Source organism: Carcharhinus amblyrhynchos, chromosome 15 (genome assembly GCF_965287045.1).
Source record: "Carcharhinus amblyrhynchos chromosome 15, sCarAmb.v2.hapA, whole genome shotgun sequence".
NCBI lineage: Eukaryota > Metazoa > Chordata > Chondrichthyes > Carcharhiniformes > Carcharhinidae > Carcharhinus > Carcharhinus amblyrhynchos.
This window is the reverse complement of record NC_137338.1, coordinates 72,802,632-72,824,234: the sequence shown is the minus strand read 5'-3', so window position 1 is coordinate 72,824,234 and position 21,603 is coordinate 72,802,632. Positions and strand designations below refer to the sequence as shown.

General features: G+C 42.9%; 1 protein-coding gene across 1 annotated transcript in view; it reads left to right on the top strand.

Annotated features, from left to right (window-relative positions):
* The first annotated feature begins 641 nt into the window (after positions 1–641).
* LOC145352887 (carboxypeptidase B2-like) overlaps positions 642–21,603 on the top strand; it is a 32,088-nt gene continuing 11,126 nt past the window's right edge. The window contains exons 1-8 of the mRNA XM_080203188.1: positions 642–717; positions 1,059–1,138; positions 4,170–4,294; positions 5,211–5,313; positions 10,677–10,778; positions 10,868–10,972; positions 13,202–13,306; positions 16,011–16,101. Coding sequence (XP_080059314.1) covers positions 642–717; positions 1,059–1,138; positions 4,170–4,294; positions 5,211–5,313; positions 10,677–10,778; positions 10,868–10,972; positions 13,202–13,306; positions 16,011–16,101 — 787 coding nt within the window. The remainder of the gene's footprint in view (positions 718–1,058; positions 1,139–4,169; positions 4,295–5,210; positions 5,314–10,676; positions 10,779–10,867; positions 10,973–13,201; positions 13,307–16,010; positions 16,102–21,603) is intronic.

The following is a 21,603-nucleotide window of genomic DNA, read 5'->3' as shown; positions in this document are numbered from 1 at the left end:
GAGAGGATAGTGAACCAAATTCCAGTGACCCCCCATTGTAACTATCAGAAGCACTTCCAAGACCCTCTGTATATAAAAAGAAAGCTACAATAATCATTGCCAGCCGCTATGATCACTGATCTTACTTGTAACAGCCTCCACGTGGCAAAACGTCTGCCAATCCTGGTAACAAATGTGCCTTTTATTTTGCAACCTAACTTGAAACCTGTCAATTTGCACGTTTAAAAACCAGCGCTCCTGGGTCTGCCATTCAGCTGGCCCTCATTTAAATATATTACAATCAGTTACATAGGATCACGATTGACAGATTCTTACAAAGGTCAAATCTCTTGAGGTAGTTTGATGGGGATTATAGGATATTGTTTTGTACCAGGGTCTCTATTAGCTGAACACATACTGATTGACACCATTACATGAGAAAACAAGAGCCAGTGTTGTTACCCTTGTTCCCTTTCCGATCAGTGCTGCAACCCTGATCTATCGCCAACTGCTCCCGGAAAAAAGCTTGTTGGTGAGCTGGATTCCAGTCAGTATAAACTTTAACTAGAATACAAATACTACGAGTCCTGTGAATCGATAGTCCAGGTCAAATGATAGAACACATAAAATCTTTCTACATTGTATTTCTGGTGCTACCCGAGATGGCATTTTATATTTTAGCTTGTTTCTTAGGGACCTTCACCGGAGTCATAGTTGCCTCTTCACCAACAAGGCAAGTAAAATGACTGGGAATCAATCTTCAGGGTAATTTGTATGTTATCCTTAGTGCTGCTGACAATAATCAAACTACCTCTTAATTGGAATGACAGTTACATTGGGTTTGACTCCTGTTCGTAGTTCTTTCAGAGAAATCGCAGCTTGCATAAACCTGCTTTGGGTAGTTATATTCCTGCACTTTCAGCCGTCAGACATCATTTATGTGGATCAAATAAACCTTTGATGCGTATGATCAATGTTCAACTTTGAATAGGAAATGCATGTGTGAAATTATTCATTTAGAAATGGTTGTGAATGATCTTCAGAAGCCGTCATTAACCCACCATCGTATTGTTTGCTTTTTAGAGATCAGGTTTTGTCTATTAAACCTCAGTCGGATGAAGAAATTCAATTTGTCAAACAAATATGCATCCAATATAAGGTAAAGTTTAGCTTTTTTTAGGCATTAGTTAATATTTTCTTACAGTTCATTAATTTCACCTTTCATTGTACAATTTGCTTTATTTAAAAAGTACAAAATCCTTACACAATTTTCTTTAGAATTCCAAGTCATGTGATTGAGGAGCATTCAAACATAACAATTTAGACCCATTTAGTCGTCTAATTTCGTTTTAACCAAGATACAGTGTCTTTTCTCCATTGTCCAGCTAATGGGATTGCCCTCACTTAGCTCCCCCTTTTCTGTCTGACCATAGCAGAGTACACACACAACAATATTCCATTCCATTCTTTGTCCTGGATTACTTCACCCACTTCTTGATCAGCAATAACATTCTGCTGTTTCACAATCACCAACTGGCCACTATTTATTCCACAACCATAGTTATTGTTGTCTTTGGGATCCTGCTGTGCTTAAATTGGTTGCCATGTTTCCCACATTACAACAATTGCTCCACTTAGTACTTACTTGGCTGCAAGGTGCTTTGTGAGATCCCGAGGCCACAAAAGTTGCTGAAGATATGCAAACTTTTTTATCTTTACATATTCCCTCATGTAAACCAGCTAAATTGGTGCCATTTTTATCCTTTCACACTCCAAACCATCAGATTAGAAGCCACCTCCCAATTTAGTTCATCTGGGAGAGCATGTTCTCTGAGCTTTCTGGGGATCTCTAGTCACGTACAGAAACATTTTTCTGCTCTGCATACCATTTTAACTACTACTGTTTGGGATTGGGTTTGATTCCTGGCTTGGGGCACTGTCTGTGTGGAGTTCGCATGTTCTCCATGTGTCTGCATAGGTTTCCTACAGGCGCTTTGGTTTCCTCGCACAGTCCAAAAGACGTGCTGGTTAGGTGCATTGGCCACGTTAAATTCTCTCTCAGTGTACCCGAATAGGCACGGGAGTGTGGTGACTAGGGATTTTCACAGTAACTTCATTGCAGTATTAATGTAAGCAGACTTGTGACTAATAAATAAACTTAAAAAAAACTACAGAAGCTAGATTTCCTTAAATTCTATCCATGCTCCCAACAGCTTTGAAGCAACAAGCAGAGCACGTACTTGGGCACTTCGCTTTAAACTTACCTGATCTCTCCTTTGCATCTCCTTTCAACCTCTGTGATAATCTTATCTCTTTTGTAATCCATATTTAATACTTCTTCCTTTCATATCCGCTTGCTGCTAGTGACCTGGAGAAAACAAAAAATAAATCCCATCTACAAAATCCATAGCATTAAACAAATCTTGAATGTGAAACCCGCTCCCACCCAAAATGGCATTGTTAATGTGATATCACGTTGGCTGGTCATTTAACGGCCACCCAATGTGAAATGCGCTCTGTGAAAGGCTGAGCACTGCTGGGGAGGGCAGGAACAGAGGGTGGACACTGAGAAAAGGGAGGATGTGGATGGCACTTCCAATATGCTTCCTTGGAGGGGATAGCTGCTATGGAGCTGTCTGAGGCAGCAGAAAAACTACACCACAAGTGTCTAAACTGCACAATGAAATGCAGACCTCCCAGGCACATTTGTTAATTTTATTTGAGCCCTAGCCTTTCATCATGCCCTGCATCAAGATTACAGCCAAAATGTAAAAGCCGCCTGGTCACTTGGCCTGCCCGCCAACCATGAAAGCAGACGGGCAATGTACAATCCCAATCAATTGCTGTTTAATTAATTTAAATTTAAAATGCAAAGTTGTTCATTTTGGCATGAAGAACGTCAGGTGGCAATATAAAATAAGAGGCACAACTCTAAAAAGGTTGCAGGAACAGAGGGATCTGAACGTATATGTGCATGGATCATTGATGGTGGCAGGATAGGTGGAGAGAGCAGTTAATAAAGCATTCAGTATCCAAGGCTTTTTTTAACAGTGGCATAGAGTGGAACAAGGACAAGGAAGTTGTGCTGAACTTATACAAAACACTAGTTTGACCTCAGCTAGAATACTGTGCGCTGTTCTGGACACCACACTATAGGAAGGATGTGAGTAAATACATTGGAGAGAGTTTACAAGAATGGTTTCGGGGTGAAAAAGTTCAGTTATGAAGATAGATTGAGAGCTGGGACTGTTCTCCTTGGAGAGGGGAAGGAAAAGAGGAGGCTTGATTGAGATGTTCAAAATCATGAGGGGGATGGACGAAGCAGATAGGGAGAAGCTATTCCCTCTTGTAAAAGCATTCAGAACAAGAAAGCAGAGATTTAAAGTGATTTGCAAAAGAAGCAAATGTGATATGAGAAAAACATTTTCACACTGCGGGTGGTTTGGGTCTGGAATACACTGCCCGGAAGTGTGGTGGAGTCAGGCTCAATCAAGGCATGCAAGAGAACATTAGATGACTACTTGACTAGAAACAATGTGCAGAGGTATGGGGAAAAGGCAGGGGAATGTCACTAAGCCATGATGCTCATTTGGAGAGCAGGTGCAGACATAATGGGCTGAATGGCCTCTCCTGCAATGAAAAAATTCTGTGATTCTGTGAAACATGAACAGGTTCTCCCTGAAAGCTGGTATTCATGACCTAATTCTCCTGCCCCAAACACTGTCCCAAATACTAATGGGAGTAATGAAAATGTGTGAGGAATCCCACTGTTACATGTGATGATCTTTCTCAACCATGTGTACTGGCCGAATACGAGTATTGGAATCTTTCTACTCTCAATTAGCAGGCTGACCGTATTTGCCATAAAACACAGAGTGAAATGTCAGTTGACTGTATGTTACATGCGTTTTGTTGATTGACTTCCTATTACAGTTTTAAGTAGGGATACCTTTAACTCAGTGTTGTGCAAGGATTGTCCATTCAACCAAGCCTTGTGTGGCTTCCCTGAAATGAGTCATGCTCATTGGGAACACAAGAGGAATTCTACCCTGCTTTTAGTAGTGCCAGAGTTCTTTTCTGACATGCAAATTACAGTAAATTTAAGTATTGTTATAAAGTGACTTAAATAAGGGTTGTTTTTGATGATGTTGTACAAAAATCTAATAACTACTGGATTTCATTGTCTGCAGCCTATTTTCTGGCAACCAAGCTCAATTGATGAGATCAGAATCAACAAAGAAATCCACCTTTATATCAATGCATCTAATATCGAAGAGGTGAAAACTCAACTGACTACAGCAGCCGTCACATATAGGTACGCCAAACACATTTTTTATAGTGATGTGGGTGTCACAGATAGAATACAATTACGAAAATGTTGCAAAACCTTTTGGAATTGCAGCCATTGTTCACGTGCGAGGATAGGCAGTGAGTACCGGCAGCCCAGGCTGACTTTTGTACCAACCTACCATTCACACAGTTTTCAGCATTGGATAGCCATTGATAGTAGAAACGCAGGGTGTTTTTCCTCTCCCTAATACAGGGTGCTGAGCGCTAATTGTAGCACTCCCACTGCTGCCCCAGATGGTCCTATTTGATTCACTTACCAAAGACCCACTAGAGGATGTCTAACTGCACTTCCCACATTGTCCCCCAACGTTTGAAACTTGTGTCTTTTGCCAATTTTGTTTGGCTGGTCAAACAGAAAGATATGGAAGTTTTGGATAGGGTACAAAAAGATTTACCAGGATGTTGCTTGACATGGAGAGCATTAGCCAAGAGGAGAGGTTGGAGAAACTTTGTTTATTCTCACTGGAACAACAGAGGTTGAGGGGTGACCTGATAGAAGTCTACAAGATTATGAAGGGGCATGGACAGAATGGACTGTCAGAAGCTTTTTCCCAGTGTGGAACAGTCAATTATTAGGGGGAACAGGTTTAAAGTGCGAGGGGCAAGGTTTAAAGGAGATGTCTGACGGAAGTTTTTTATACAGAGGGAGGTGGGTGCAGATACACTAGTGACTTTTAAGGAGTGTCTAGACAAATACATGAATAGGAATGGAATGGAGGAATATGGTCCCTGGAGGGGTAGGGGGTTTTAGTTCAGTCAGGCAGCATGGTGGGTGCAGGCTTGGAAGGCCAAAGGGTCTGTTCCTGTGCTGCAATTTTCTTTGCTCTTTGGTCATTTACTTTCCAGCAAGCTCACTTGTCCAGAATATCTATCATTTTCAGGGTATTGATCGCGGATGTTCAGCAGCTCATAATGGAACAAAAACAAACATCTCATCCCAGGGTGTTCTCTTCGTACCATGAAAGGTATCACCCACTGCATGAGGTAAGAACTTTTTAAGAAGCTTTTACTTCAAATTTTTATACATGTATAATACATATGTGTATATACTATACATGTATATACATATAAATATAAATGTTAAGAGAAGGAAGGTAGCAACATATGAGCTGGAGTAGGCCTTTCAGACTTTCAAGCCTGCTTCAGCATTCAGTTGGATCGTGGTTGATCATCTAATTCAGCGATTTTCCCACACTATCCCTATTCTTTGGTGTCATTAGTATCTAGAAATTTTCATCTTGAACATAATGACTGTGCCTCCACAGCCTTCTAGGAAAGAGAATTCCAAAGATTTACTACCCTCTAACTAAAGAAGTTCCTCCTCAACTCATTTTTCAATGGCTTGCCCCTTATTCTGCAACTGTATCCCTTGGTTCTAGACCACCCCCAGCCAGAGGAAACATCCTTTCTGCAACTATCCTGTCTGGCCCCCTTAAGAATTTTCTAAGTTTCAATAAGATCACCTCTCATTCTTCTAAACACCAAAGAATGCAGGTCCCGTCTCTTCAATCTCTCCTGGTAGAATGTGGCTCACTACTACCTTTTCAAGGGGCTTGCCATCCCAGGAAACAGACTGGTGAACATCCACTGCACTTTGGCAAATATATCAAGAAAATACGTATGTGTGGCAAGCAAATACATAGCAACAGCATGATGAAGAGGAATGCAGACCCATTAAAGGCAAATAGGGGCAAAGACATAATTGGTGATAAGAATTGTTAAATGCTGTATCCATTTTCATAGAAAATAATGGGACTTAAGATAGACCAATCTCCAAGACATGATTATTTATAGCCTAGAGTATTAACAGAAGTAGATGAGGAAATGGCAGACATGATCGGCATAATCTTTCAAAGCCCCTAGAATCAGGAACTGCACCTTAGACCTAAAAATGTGAAATATATTATTTAGGATGGGAGGAGGAACACGGTTAACTACAGATGTGTTAGTTTAAGAAAGGTTTGGAGGAAGTTACTGGAATCTATTATCAGATGAGCACTCTGAACAAATCAGAGCTAGTCAATGAGTATCAGCCAGGATTTGTTATTGGTAGATCACATCTGGCTAACCTGGTTGAATGTTTTGGTGTAAGGATGGTGGTAGGAAGATATCTAATCGATACTGTCAAAATGAACATTCAGATGACATTCAATATGGTTCCACACGAGAGATTCTGGAAAGTGCATCAAATTAGAGATATCTTTGTGAGATAGGTGAGTTAGTTGGAATGGAGATGCGTTGCCCTTGAAGGGACAATCACCACAGTAGTGATTAGAGTGTTGGAGTATAGATAATATTTTCTGATTGTCTAGATGCCTAGCTGTTCCTTCACTATCGCTGGATCAAAATCCTGGAACCCCCTCCTGAACAGCTCTGTAGGTGTACCTAGACAACAATGGGCTGCAACAGTTCAAGAAGGCAGCTCACCACCACCTTCTCAAGGGGTCTTGGAAGTTTAGTGAGCACTTACGTAAAAGGCTTTTATCTTTGTCTCAAGTAACAGATTATCTAGTTACTAGGTATTTTTCTGTGTTTCCTACACCACCACAGTGACTACATTTTAAGAGTATTTCATGAGCTCAAAAGCATGGGGGTCATCCTGAGGATCTGAAAGGAGCTATATAAATGCCAAGTCTTTCTGTTCCTCTTTTAAAGAGGAAATCTCACTGTCTGGCCTCTTTCATAAAACTCACCAGATCCAAAGATCCAGCACTAACTTCTGTGTCCTCTTGTCTGTTTAAGGGTTTTATTTATGAAATAAATGTGATCTTTGTTTAACCAGCGGCAATTGTTCTTTACATTTTGAAACAATTAATCAGCCTGTCAGCTATCAGTACATAGATCTGTTTCTTACTCATAAAGCTGCTGAAATCCCATTTCCCCTTCTTACATGTCATTCGCTGTGTGTGAACACACAGTTTACAAGTGTGTCCTTGTGAAAATAATACAAATAACTTCTTGCTTATTTTGCTAATATCCATAGCAATTTGCCATTCCAATTTCTCTCCTTTTAATCTGACACTAATGATAGAATTTCTTAATTTGCTAAAATACTGATGAACGCTTGCATTGAATCAGGTGGAAGGGAGATGCTGAGGCAGTGAGAGGGAGGTCAGAAAGGAGAACTAAAAGCTTGGACATAAAGTCCATTTTGACAATATCCATTAGATACCCTCCTATTATCATACTAGTGATCCCTGCGCTAGCCAGATGTGATTTATCAATCAGAAATCCATGCCGAAACTCACTGATCAGCTCAGACTTGTCTAAAGTGCTCAGTCTGATAATAAATCCCATTAAAGAACGAATAAAACAAACTCACCAGTCTATCAATTTTCAATTATTCAAGTGGACTATTAAATATGAAAAACAGGTGAAAAATTACTTTTCAAAAAGTAACCAGGACAAAGCCTATATATATATATATATACGTATGCGTCCTTTTTGAAAGGTAATTTTTTTATATATATTTATATGCTTCCAATCAACAGTGTATTCAAACATGCTCACAAAGTACTTCCATCTTAATTAAACAGCTCGATATTTCCTTATCATATCTTACCCAGACAATAATAAACTCTATAAAGTTTGTGTTCGAGGTGCAATCCCGAAGATGCAGAACTTTGGTTTGGGGAGGGAAGGTGGGGTAGTCTGTGGAATGGGTAGGGTATATGTGCAAAGTTCAAATTACAAACTCAAAAGACAACAACAATGCATTGTAGGATGTTCCCATTCTCTCACATCACTCTGTCCTTTCTCTGTGAGGTGTGTTCCTTCAACCTTCCTGAAGCCGTCATCTCGATTCCACTCAATAGAGCATCTTTTGTCCCCATTTTAGATTGATACATTTAGATAATTCCTACCAAATTGGAGAGCAGATGGGGCAAGGCAATGGGTGGGCAATGGGGTAAAGATGACAACGCGTTTTCAGGAAAATCTACCCAGATGTTAGTCACGTTTCTGTTTTAATTTTGCATCTTTGGCAAGAAAATTACATCAGGTAGTGCCAAGAATAAAGCAGAAGAATAAACAAAATGTGTTGATTAACAGGCACATAATAACATGAATCTACTTTAGCAAGGTAAATTCATCAATCTTACACTCCCAACAGCGAACTGTCCTTGAATAGAGCACAATTAGAGAGAAGGCTACATAACTATAACACAATGACCAGAATTCTCTTGTACACCTTGCTACCACTGTCAGCAGGAGCAGAAAATTTATTGTTCAACCAAAGCTCCATTCACTGCAGCGGGACTGGAGAATCCCAGCTGCGGGAGAGGTCGGACAATTTTGGCTGTTTTCAGTAAATTAGCCAACTAATATTTTTTAAAATCATCAGAATATAAAGAAAGACAATTATTAGGGAAATGTGACAGTCTTAATACCTCTTTAGCCCAGATACCTTCTATAAAATGTCTACTCTAATAACTGAAGGCACGAGACTTGCAAGATATTGTTACCCTTTCATTCTTAACTCTGTACAGACTCTTGCCAACAGCTAGTATACTGTAATTCTGGAAATGGTATCGCCATTCTTCAAATGGAATTTCACCACTACTCAGTAAAGTGTTTGATAGAGTCGGGTATACCTGCAACAGCCAAGTACAGAGTGATGGAAAAGGCCAAAGGATCAGGCTAGTTAGACTGGAGTGATGTCTGGCTATGTTAGTGTTGCATTGTCAGGTGCTAATGCATGCTGACACTGTGTGTGGAATTGGGCTGCCTTGGGATACACATACCGCAGAGGTTGGTTTACCTTCTGTCAGAGCTCACTGCTGAACAGCAGAATCAGTCGTCAAAGGTCAGAACTTGATAGATGCAGGATTCAGGTTCCAACTGATCCTGCAAATTAGTTTTAACTTTAAAACTTGGCTTTGAAAGAAGGGAATGATTCAAAGGAGAAAATACATCTGCTGAACATTGTTCCTCTGTGAGTCTTGAGTTCTCTGCCGAAAATACTCAACTGGAAGGTTTTTTTAGGCAGTGTACATTGAACAGTGTTTCAGAACAAACTACAGTAGATGGCAGCAGATGGAAGATGATTCCAATACAACTTGTGTGATGCCTTTTAGTCTGACATTGATCTTGACCATTTATCCGATATAGGTGGCAGTCTGGACTAAACAGGGATGGTTTGATGGCTAGGCTTTCTATGCACAGATCTAAAGGGTGGCACTGACTTTAAAAATTTCATAAGCTAGATGAGCCTACATTTGATAGGAAGGAATGTTATTGGCAGCCATTTTCCTGCACTCAGTTCAATGGCTGAGCTCCATATTATTTGACAACTTTTAAGTCATAACTCAGCACATTTCAAGCAGTTTCCATTATATTTTTCCTTCAGATCACCATTTGGGAATATCTCTGGGTACTTTTTCTACAATTCATCCATCTAAAACAAACTCCAGTCAGTCTGTTTGCTGAATCCAATAGTTCCTGAAATGTATGGGTTAGGTGCATTGACTATGTTAAATTGCCTCTTAGTGTCCCGGGATGCAACAGTTGGATTGATTAGCTGGGTAAATATGCGGAGTTATGGGGATAGGGCCTAGGCAGGATTGTTGTTGGTGCAGGCACAATGGGCTGAATGATCTCCTTCTGCAATGTAGGGTTTCTATGATTCTGTGATTCAAAGGTTTGCACTTCCATCGCTTTACTGGGGAGTCCTTTCCATCTATTAATTGCTCTTTATGAAAAGGAAAATGTCCTAAGATCTTACATTTACTTTTTCCCAGTTTCCATCTGTGCTCTCTGTTCTAGATTCAGCCTAACCATAATCTTAACTATCTGGCATGTTTCTGGAAAGAAACTTCCTTTTCAGGCTGAAAGGACCTAGTCTTTCCTTATAATGTAGTCACCCTAACACTAAGGGTCAGCCACATGGCTCCTCTCTGCGCTCCCTTCCAGCTCTCAACAGCTCACTTGCATTCTGGTGCCAACAGCAGTGCAGAATTTGATCTGTAAATTACGTTTGATCATTATGCACAAATCGTGAAGTGGGCTTAAATACATAAACCTTCCAACTCAGAGGCAAGCATGCTGTCAACTGAGCAAAGCTGACATTATTGGTACCAAGTGGTACAAGCTGTTTATACCTTTCATTTCAATGACAGTTATGTTCAATCATAATAGTGGATTATGTTTAATTATTGATTTTATTATTCAAATGTGATTTTGGAAAAATGTAACATTACTGATGCAATAGATATAAAGATAAGAACTTGATGATTTCCTTTCATTTCCAAACTGAGCCTTTTAATGTCCAACATTTCATGAAACCAATTGCTTGGGGCCTATGGGATAATGCAAATTATATTCATTATTTGTCTTGATGTTATTAACAGATTTATTTCTGGATGTCAGAAATTACAAAGGAGTACCCATCCATCGTTCAAAAAATACTTATTGGGCCATCAGCTGAGAAACGTCTAATTTATGTCTGGAAGGTAAAGGTGTTTTCTGTTTTAGTTTTGTCTTTATTCCTTCTTTAAAGGATGGCCACATCTTTGTCCTGCTGTCACTCTTCTTTCCCCAGCTTTTCAATGGTACTGCCCCACCGAAAGGCGCCCTGTGGATTGACTGCGGTATGCATGCCAGAGAATGGATAGCACCAGCGTTCTGCCAGTGGTTTGTTCAACACGTGAGTGTGTCAGAAAGACAGGTTATACACAAACAAGCTGCTGTGATTCTCTACGCAACCCCCCACTCCACCTCCCGGCAACCTCCAACTCCACCTCCCAGCATAGGTAGACCAATCTACGAAGTTACTTACACTCCACCATTACCTCTGGGAATTACGACTTCATCTCCAGAACACTGCCAGTGAGAAACCCTGGTGAAAAGTCATTCAAAATTGAGTTTCTAAAAAAAAATTCTTTGAATGTTTTTCCTTACTATAAATAAAAATAATGAAACTGGATTTTAAAAAAAAGCTGTTTCAACCAATCAGATAATGAAGAGGTTATCCAACTAACATGGAAAGATGAGACTTTGCAAGTATTCCAGCCAATGACAGAATGTGGAGTCACAGGGCAGTTGGAGGCAGGGAGTTACGTGATGACGTAGTCAAGCGGCGTGGTTGGCGCTGCTGCCTCACAGCGCCAGGGACCCGGAATCGATTCTGGCCTTGGGTGACTATCTGTGTGGAGTTTGCACATCCTCCCGGACTCTGCATGGGTTTCCTTTGGGTTCTCTGATTTCCTCCCACAGTCCGAAAGATGTGCCGGTTAGGTGGACTGGCCATGGTAAATGTGTGGGACTATGGAGATAGGGCAAGGAGGTGGGCCCAGGTAAGATTCTCTTTTGGAGAGTCATTGTAGACTTGGTGGGCTGAATGGCCTTTTTCTACCCTTTAGGGATTCTATCCCACAACAGGTAAGGAATCGCTCCAATGTAGAACCAATAATACAATGATTGCCATTAGTTGAGCTGAAGCCTGCTGGTACAGTCAGTCAGACTCCTGACGAATACTGAGTTTTCTGATGCAAGTATAAATGGCTGAAGGCTCCTTAAGTTTTGGAATTCCCATCTGAACAGCACTGTGGGTGTACCTACACCACATTGACTGCAGCAGACCAGCACAACAGCTCACCACTACCTCCTCAAGGGCATTTAGGGATGGGCAATAAATGCTGGTCTATGCAGCGACTCCCACAATTCAGAGATGAAAATAAACAAGTTGTTGAAATGGTAACTTCCCCATCATGAGGTTGAAAGGACAGCCAATCAGGCGAGGAGAATTGTTGCTGCTGTGTGTGTGGGAGGTTGGGGGGGGTGGTGCTTACTGTAATATAGAGCCCACATTTTATAAACAATACGTTTAAATGCTCAGCAGCTGTAAGGTATGAAGTTGAAAGTTTGAGCAGCCAGCAGCCCCTTATTAGCTTTTAAGTTTTGTTTTATCAGTTTTTAATTTACTTTATAAATTTATATTGTTGCTCCCTCTTTGCAAGGTACAAACTTCTCAGACGCTGACTGACAGGATGGGTAAATACCCATAGAATCCTACAGGATAGGAAGAGGCCAGTCGGTCCCTCGTTTCTGGGGTGGCTCTTTGAAAGACTTGTTGCCTCTTTTGATGTGACTTCATACTGGTTGCAAGTAAATGTATGAATAACAGAGGTTGAGATTTTCCCCTTCCTGCTTCGCGAAATCAAACAGAAGTCTCAGAAGATTATAGGTGTAAATCAATTTCTTTTTCAATTTATTCACGGACTGGCATTATTGCCCATCCTTGATTTTTCTTTATTCTCTCGTGGGATTTGGGCACTGTGAGATAGGCCAACATTTGATGCCCATTCCTAATTATCCTTGAATTGAGTGGCTTGCTCGGCCACTTCAGATTAGATTTGCTGGATCTGGAGTCTCAAGTAGGCCAGACCAAGTAAGGACGACAAATTTCCTTCCCTAAAGGATATTAGTGAACCCGACAATCAGCAATAGTTTCATGGCCATCATTAGACTTTTAATTCCACGGCAGAATTTGAATCTGGCTCCCCAAATCATTACTTTGGGTCTCTGGATTACTAGTCTAGTGACAATACCACTGCGCCATCATCTTCCTCACATCATCACCTCATCCAAAGTGAATAATTTCTTGGAAATTAAGGGTGTTGATATGGAATTAAAACAAACTTTTTTAAGGTTAGTAAATATGGCAGAACAGGTTTATGGAATTGAATGGTCTGCTCTTGTTCCTACCTGCTTAATAATATTGTGCACAATTACGTCACAACAAATGTTGGACTACATTTTTTGCACATTATAAATATTTGGGAATTCTGGCTTCACAGTCCTGACTTCAGCTTCACGCAGTTAATGTCTAGTCGATGTGTCACAAAATAAAACCCTTGAATCTGTTGATTTTTAGGTTGTAGATTCACAGGACACGATGATCACCAACGTTCTGAAATCTTTTGAAATTTATGTTCTTCCTGTTTGGAATGTTGATGGCTATGAGTACACGTGGACAACTGTAAGTTTTTTAATTATTTGCCTCATGTTAACATTACACTTCACATGATAACTGTAAGAGGCAATGGCCGAGAGCATTGAGGGGGAACAGCGAGCACCAACCGACTGAGTTTTAAAAAAATTGTCACTGTCAAGCGAAGAAAAATTGATTAAATCTAAGTTTTTCTCATAACTGTGTAATCTGAATCCTATGTACATTTCCGATATGGATGATTAAATAGACCTGCCAGGGAATGGAGAGATGAAAAGGGGGTTAGAGAGAAAATAAAGGAGGGATTAGAGGAAAGTGATGGGTACAGCCCACATGCCAGTTGCTTACAGGAAACAATTAGTTAGGCACCATCTTTGGTAGTGGAAGGTTCAGAACCAAGCTATTAGGGTGAAATTGACTAAAAGATATCCAGCTAAAGTGGCCAAATACCTTCCAGTTGGAAAATGGTCGCCTGAAAGAGGCCCTGAGCAAATATTCAGAGGTTTTTTGGGAAGGTCTAGGGACAATCAAAGGAGTCAAGGCAAAATTGCACATCCCAAAGTTTTGCAAAGCTCGACCATTTGCATTAAGATTGATGTAGATATCAAGAGATTACAGCATGAAGGAATAATAAAACTGGTCCAGTTTGTGGAATGGGCAGCACCTGTGGTTCCTATCTTAAAGCCGGATGACTTATTGCGCCTTTGCGGTGATTTCAAACAGGTGATAAATTGTTACTGTCAGCTAGCCAAATACCCAATTCCCAGGATTGAGGACCTGTATGCAAAGTTGGCAGGAGGACTCCTATTCACAAAACTGGACATGAGCCACATATACCTGCAACTACGGCCACTCAATGATTTGCAAAAATTCACCACAATAAATATGCCAGTATAAAAAAATTGCCCTTCAGGATTTCGTCAGTTTGCGTCTTATTCCAAAGGACCATGGAGAGCATCCTACAGGGGTTACCACAGGTTGCCATTCACCTAGACGATGTCCTCATTATGGGTACAACAAAGGTGGAATATCTGCAGAACCTGGAGGAAGTTCAAGGGAGATTTGCAGCAGTGGGAGTGCGTCTGAAAAGGGAGAAATGCCTGGGATACAAAGTGGATAAGTCAGGCCAAATCCTCTGGAGGATCAGGTGCAAGCAATAAAAGATGCCCCAGCTCCCATAACCATCAGGAGCTATGGTCGTTTTTAAGATTGGTAATATACTACAGGAAATTCATACAGAACAGGGTCTCCATTCTGGATCCCCTCCGCCAGTTGCTAAAAAAGGGACAAACTTGGGAATGGTCGGCCCACCAGGACAGGGTCCTCAAGCAAAGACCTTAGGTCCCCGATGTAATTGAGGGAGATCCCTCTGTAGAAGGACCTCCACTGGGGACCTCTGCTGCCTGGCAGCAACAAGGCCCGCCAAGGTGTATCAGGCAACAGGCGAGGACGCAGTAGTAGAAGGTGTGCAGCAGCAGGCCGTACAGGAAACACCTCTGCGTGGCGGAAAAGGGCAATGGAGGACACTTCCGTGAGGCGGCACATGTTGTGGGGCACCTGACCTGGGGTAGGGGTGAGGGGGGGATCGAGGATTTGGGCCAATGTGAAATTCCATCTGAGCAGGGGAACGCTCGGGCGGGATCCCACTGCATGTCTGCGCTGCCACGAGATCGTATGTGCACTCGGGGCTGAGCACAACCGTCCTAAGGTCTTGGATGGCTTTGACCGCGTGCCAGATGGCCACCCCCATGCGCTCAGCCAACACGTAGGGGCTCATCCAGCCCGCTCCTCCGGCATCCAGCACATCCCTGATCCTGGTCACCCCGGCATCCACAGCCCTCCTCTCCGCTGGCCACCTGAAGTTATACAGCTGGAAGTGCAGGTTCCTGAGCAGCAGTTCTCGCACAGGGGCAGCTATTCCTGACGGGGGAGAACTACGTCACGAGGCGACCACGTTCCAGACTGTGAGGAGGTCTTGGTAAAAGATGGACAATGCCTGCAAGGAGGTCGGAATACAACCCAGATTGATATGTAGGAGCTGCACGTCATAATTCAGGCCATGCAACTGGCGGAAGAAATACGTTGCCAGGGTACACCATTGTGGAGGAGATGCGACGTAAAGGTATCTCTGCAGGATCTGGAGACAAAGGACTCTTCAGGTAGTTCATACTCTCGCAAGCCAACCTCATTAGCCTGGCTGAAGTCATCACACCCATCCCTCCTCCTGTATGACCACTGGCATCTTCTGGCGGACAAGGGGAAGACCCCTCAGCCCTCGCACACATCACGGCAATCCCACCCCAACCAAGCATTGGGGTGTAACTAAAGACTGACAAAGAGATTGTAGAGTTCCTCTCTGAGATGGGCCACATCCTGGCAGCTGTGAATACTCACGGGACGTGATGCTACCACAGCTGAAAATTCATCTGAAGCTGCATCAATATGTTTCTAAAGAAAGTTCATTTAGAATTTTCTCCAACTTCACAGTGGCATTATTCTTGTGTTTGTAAATACAGGTGTTCAAATAAAACAGCTAATCCAGATTATATTTGTAGAACGTACCAGGAATGTACATTTCAATTTCTAGTTGTAATTAAAATGGGCAGTTCTCCATTTAAAAGATAAGTTAAAACAGAACTCAGTTTAGTGTTTGGAATTCCCCAGTTTAGTCTCTGGAAGTACAATTGAAGAACATTCAAAAACACTAGCAGGTGTTTTGAATTGAATATTTCAGGACCGCTTCTGGAGGAAGAACCGTTCCAAACACAACAGGAGTCAATGTGTCGGGACTGACCTGAACCGCAACTGGGATGTTGGCTGGTGTGGTGAGTGATTTCATAAATTGATAGAATCACTGCAGTGCAGAAGGAGGCCATTTGGCCCAGCGAGGCTGCACCGACAACAATCCCACCTTGGCCTCATCCTAGTAACCCCACATATTTACCCGCTAATCCCTCTAACCTATGCATCCCGGGACCCTAAGGGGCAATTTAGCATGGCCAATCCAACTAACGTGCACATTTTTGGGGTGTGGGAGGAAACTGGAGCATCCGGAGGAAACTCACGCAGACAGGGGGAGAACGTGCGAATGCCACACAGACAGTGCCCCTAGCCGGGAATCAAACACAGGTCCCTGGTGCTGTGAGGCAGCAGTGCTAACCATTGTGCCACCCAAAGCCTAATCCACAGGGTCAGTTCTCACTTATGCTTTGGGTGAACTGTCTCCATCCATCTTGTTAACAATTGAAGTCACAATTCTATGAAGTCTGGTTCAGGTGTGTAAGAATTCAGGCACTTTCAGTGGTAAGTGAGATCAATATCTGCGTTTAGCATAGCAAGCCATCAGATGACAACTGGTCACGTGGTACATTATGTTAAATAAGGAAGCCATTCTTTCTGATCAGCAACAGGATTAATGAATGAAATGCAATATAGAAAGAGATGGCAATCCAGTCAAGAAGATTCAGGAAGACCAAATTCACTGAACGGGAGGTTGATTTTACCATTGACAAGAACTTGAAAAATTAACTCTCCACCTCAGAAACAATTCTCAATCACCAGTGGAAGAGTACCTCCAAAAGAAGGGGCTGCAGAGTTCTGAAAGCAATTTTTGTAAAAAATAACTCGGCTGGGGATAAAAAAATGGCTTCCTTTTAGAAAGAAGATGGGTCTGTTGAAACACCAGACTTGCATTCAATGCAGAATTACACAATGATAGAATCCATAGAGACAGGCCCTTCGCCTAAACTGGTCCATGGCAACCAACATGCCCATTTAAGCTAACCCCATTTGCCTGCATTTGGCCCATATCCCTCTAAAGCTTTCCTATCCATGTATCTGTCCAAATGCCTTTTAAATGTTGTCAATGTCCCTGCCTCAACCACTTCCTCAGGCAGCTCATTCCACATACATACCACCCTCTGTGTAAAAAAGTCGCTCTTCAGGTTCCCATTAATTCTTTCCTCTCTTAACTTAAACCTATGCCTTCTAGTTCTTGATTCCCCAACCCCAGCAAAAGGACTGAGTGCATTCACCCCATGCATGCCTCTCATGATCTTAGACGCCTCTGTAAGATCACCCCTCAGTCTCCTACTCTTCAAAGTACAAAGTCCTGGCCTGTCCAATCTCTCCCTCTAACTCCGGCCCTTGGGTCCTGGCAACCTCCTAATAAATCTCTTCTGCATTCTCCAGTTTAATAACATCTTCCCCGTAGCAAGGGAAGATGATGCTTATTTGGAAGCTATAAATTAAGGAGTGACTGATGTTTATGCTGACAACAGAAATGATGACCATGGGGAGAAACATCTTGGCTCAAGAGTCAAATCTAAAAGCTGTATTTTGTCTGAGACTCTCAACACTAAGACAAAAGTTTCTGAGGGTGGAATTTTCGGGCTGTTACCACTGGCAGGATTCAGTCTCATAGATGGTGACCGTCCCTGCCATGGATTCCCCAGCAGTGAAGGGTGTGAACAACGGAAACCCTGCTGACAGCAACGGGAGTGAAAGATCCCACCACTGGCCAATGGTGGGCCACTTCTGCTACTGCAATACATGTCACAGGGGTGTCTTTTTGGGCAGTCTCATGAGTGGCTTTGCCTGGGTTTCTAGGATAGGCACTGCGAATAACTTGGTGCTGATGGATCAGTGGCCTAAAGCTCATGCCTCCAGTATAGTGGCGTATATATAGTAATATGATCCAACAACACAAATATACTGATTGATCTTTGATCAGTTAGTTTGTACCTCTGGTTAACCCCAGAGCTGGGTGGTCTCGGTTGGAGAACATGGAGTGAAGCCATGTCACCTGACAAGATCTTAAAGCAACTGCAGAAATAAATGGCAAGAAAGAATAAAATATTGGCAGAGGAAGGGAAACGTAGAGAGATCATGTAAAATACTGAGAGGGAGAATATTGAGTAGAGACATAAGACAGGAAGTTAAAACAGAATTAAACACCAGGAGACACCAAACAAAATGCCGAGAGATGAAAATATTAAGCTGAAAAGAGAGATAGAAATGAGAATGGTTTCGTTAAAGGGAAGTCGTGTCTGACAAATTTACTGGAGTTCTATGAGGATGTGTCTAGGGCGGTGGATAGAGGAGAGCCGGTGGATGTGGTCTTTCTGGATTTTCAGAAGGCGTTTGATAAGGTACCTCACAAGAGGTTACTGCAGAAGGTCAGAGGACATGGAGTTGGGGGTAGGGTGTTAGCGTGGATAGAGAATTGGTTGTCAAATAGGAGGCAGAGAGTGGCGGTCAATGGGTGCTATTCGGATTGGTGGATGGTGACTAGTGGAGTGCCTCAGGGCCGGTGCTGGGGCCTCAGCTATTTACCATTTATATAGATGATCTGGAGGAGGGAACCGAGTGTAGGGTGTTGAAATTTGCTGATGACAGCAAGATTGGAGGAAAGGCAAATTGTGCGGAGGGTGTGGAGAGTCTACAGAAGGATCTAGATAGGCTGGGCGAATGGGCCAGGAAATGGCAAATGGAATTTAATGTTGGCAAGTGCGAGGTGGTCCACTTTGGTAGGAATAATGGTAGGAAGGATTATTACTTACGTGGCGAAAAACTGCAGCAGGCAATGGTGCAGAGGGACCTTGGGGTCCTTGTGCATGAGTCGCAAAAACCCAGCTTGCAGGTGCAGCAGGCGGTCAGGAAGGCGAATGGGATGCTGGCCTTCATAGCGAGGGGGATTGAATATAAAAGTAGGGAGGTCTTGCTGCGGCTGTATAGGGCATTGGTGAGGCCGCAGCTGGAGTACTGTGTGCAGTTTTGGGCGCCGTACTTACGCAAGGATATTTTGGCCTTGGAGGGAGTGCAGAGGAGGTTTACTAGGCTGATGCCGGAGTTGAGGGGGTTGAGCTATGAGGAGAGGCTGAATAAACTAGGCTTGTACTCGTTAGAGTTTAGAAGAATGAGGGGAGATCTCATTGAGACGTATAAGATGATGAATGGGATGGATAGGATAGAGGTGGAGAGACTCTTCCCGCTCAGAAAGGATAGTAGGACTAGGGGGCACAGCCTCAAGATAAAGGGGGGGCGGTTTAGAACGGAGTTGAGGAGGAACTTCTTCACTCAAAGGGTGGTGAATCTCTGGAATTCTCTCCCCGTTGAAGTGGTGGAGGCTGCCTCGCTAAATATTTTTAAGACGCGGGTTGATGGGTTTTTGATAAGAGAGGGGATTAAGGGTTATGGGGAGAGGGCGGGAATGTGGAACTGAGCCACGACAGATCAGCCATGATCTTATTGAATGGCGGGGCAGGCTCGAAGGGCTAGATGGCCCACTCCTGCTCCTATTTCTTATGTTCTTATGAACAAAATTAGCATCACATTGATTAACAGAAAAGCAGAGGAAGAAAGCAAGTGAAGGATGAGCAAGAAAAATTGAAACTGAAGCAAAGGAGGAAAGAGAAAGTTGGTAGATGCACTTAACCTTGATCATTTTTCCTGACTGACTGTTTTCCAAGATGGCGCTGGAGTGAGGTGACTTCTTGCAAGCTGTGCCCAGCATGCCTTCCAATTCTATCTTTTACTCTTGATCTATGCTTCTAAACCTTCATTCTCTTTTAAACTCTCTAACAATGCTTATCTTTACATCCTAGCCATGACTGTAACACTACATTCTGCACTCTCTCGTTTCCTTCTCTATGAATGGTATACTTTGTCTGTATAGCACACAAGAAACAATATTTTTCGCTGTATGTTAATACATGTGACAGTAATAAATCAAATCAAATCAAATTATTGGGAAAGGATGGCATTGTGGTTAGCACTACTGCCTCACAGCACCGGTGACCCAGTTTCAATTCCTCAGGTCACTCATTGTCTGTGTGGAATTTGCACTTTCTCCCCATATCTGTGTGGGTTTTCTCTGGGTGCTCCGGTTTCCTCCCACAGTCCAAAGATGTGCAGGCTAGGTGGATTGGCCATGCTAAATTGACACTAGTACCGGGGGATTTGCGAGGGAAATGTTTGGGGTTATGGGGATAGGGCCTAGGTGGGATTGTGGTTAGTTCAGACTCAATGGGCTGAATGGCCTCCTTCTGTACTGTAAGGATTCTACGATTGGGAAAGCTTCCCAGAACTTGCTGTTGGGGCCTTGTCGAAAAACCTTTCACCTGGTGAATTTTATCTAAAAATGTTTGCGAAGGAGCGTGTGGCAATGAACATGAATAATGACAACCGGATAACCACATCTCTAAAGAACAAATAGCCTTTATTGGGTGCAGCAATGGCCCAGGGAGATGGAAGTTGGGGAGGGGGAAGAGAAGGAAAAAGGAAAGTGAGACATGGAGCCTAATTTTTGTGGAACCAGGCCAATCCTGGAGGTCTTTAAAAATGTCAGGTGGGATCTGATTCTGGGCTTCCTGCCCCCATTTCTGGTTCCGGCAATTTTCACCGGCACGAAATAACAATACGATTCATGCATTCCCAACCCGGCTGGCTCTGTGTCATTTTTGTGGACTTGGATGGGCCTCCAGAGGATACATGGTTCACAGTCCTTCAGAGGATTCATGAAGCATAGTCTGGATTCAGGAACCTTCTGTGACGTTGCCATGACTCTCAGCCATGCCGAAATGCTGCACTCCTTCACCATGGCACTAGAGTGTTAGTCTAGATTATACGTTCAAGTATACTCTTACGCCGTTGTTTAAGAAGGGTGCCAGGCAAAAGGCGGGGAATTACAGGCCGGTTAGTTTAACGTCTGTGGTAGGTAAAATGTTAGAATCCGTCATTAAGGAGGAAATTGCGAGGCATCTTGAAGGGAATTGCTTGATAGGGCAGACGCAACACGGTTTCATTGAAGGGAAGTCGTGTCTGACAAATTTACTGGAGTTCTATGAGGATGTGTCTAGGGCGGTGGATAGAGGAGAGCCGGTGGATGTGGTCTTTCTGGATTTTCAGAAGGCGTTTGATAAGGTACCTCACAAGAGGTTACTGCAGAAGGTCAGAGGACATGGAGTTGGGGGTAGGGTGTTAGCGTGGATAGAGGATTGGTTGTCAAATAGGAGGCAGAGAGTGGGGGTCAATGGGTGCTATTCGGATTGGCGGTTGGTGACTAGTGGGGTGCCCCAGGGGTCGGTGCTGGGGCCTCAGCTATTTACCATTTATATAGATGATCTGGAGGAGGGAACCGAGTGTAGGGTGTCGAAATTTGCTGATGACACCAAGATTGGGGGAAAGGCAAATTGTGCGGAGGGTGTGGAGAGTCTGCAGAAGGATCTAGATAGGCTGGGCGAATGGGCCAGGAAATGGCAAATGGAATTTAATGTTGGCAAGTGTGAGGTGGTCCACTTTGGTAGGAAGAATGGTAGGAAGGACTA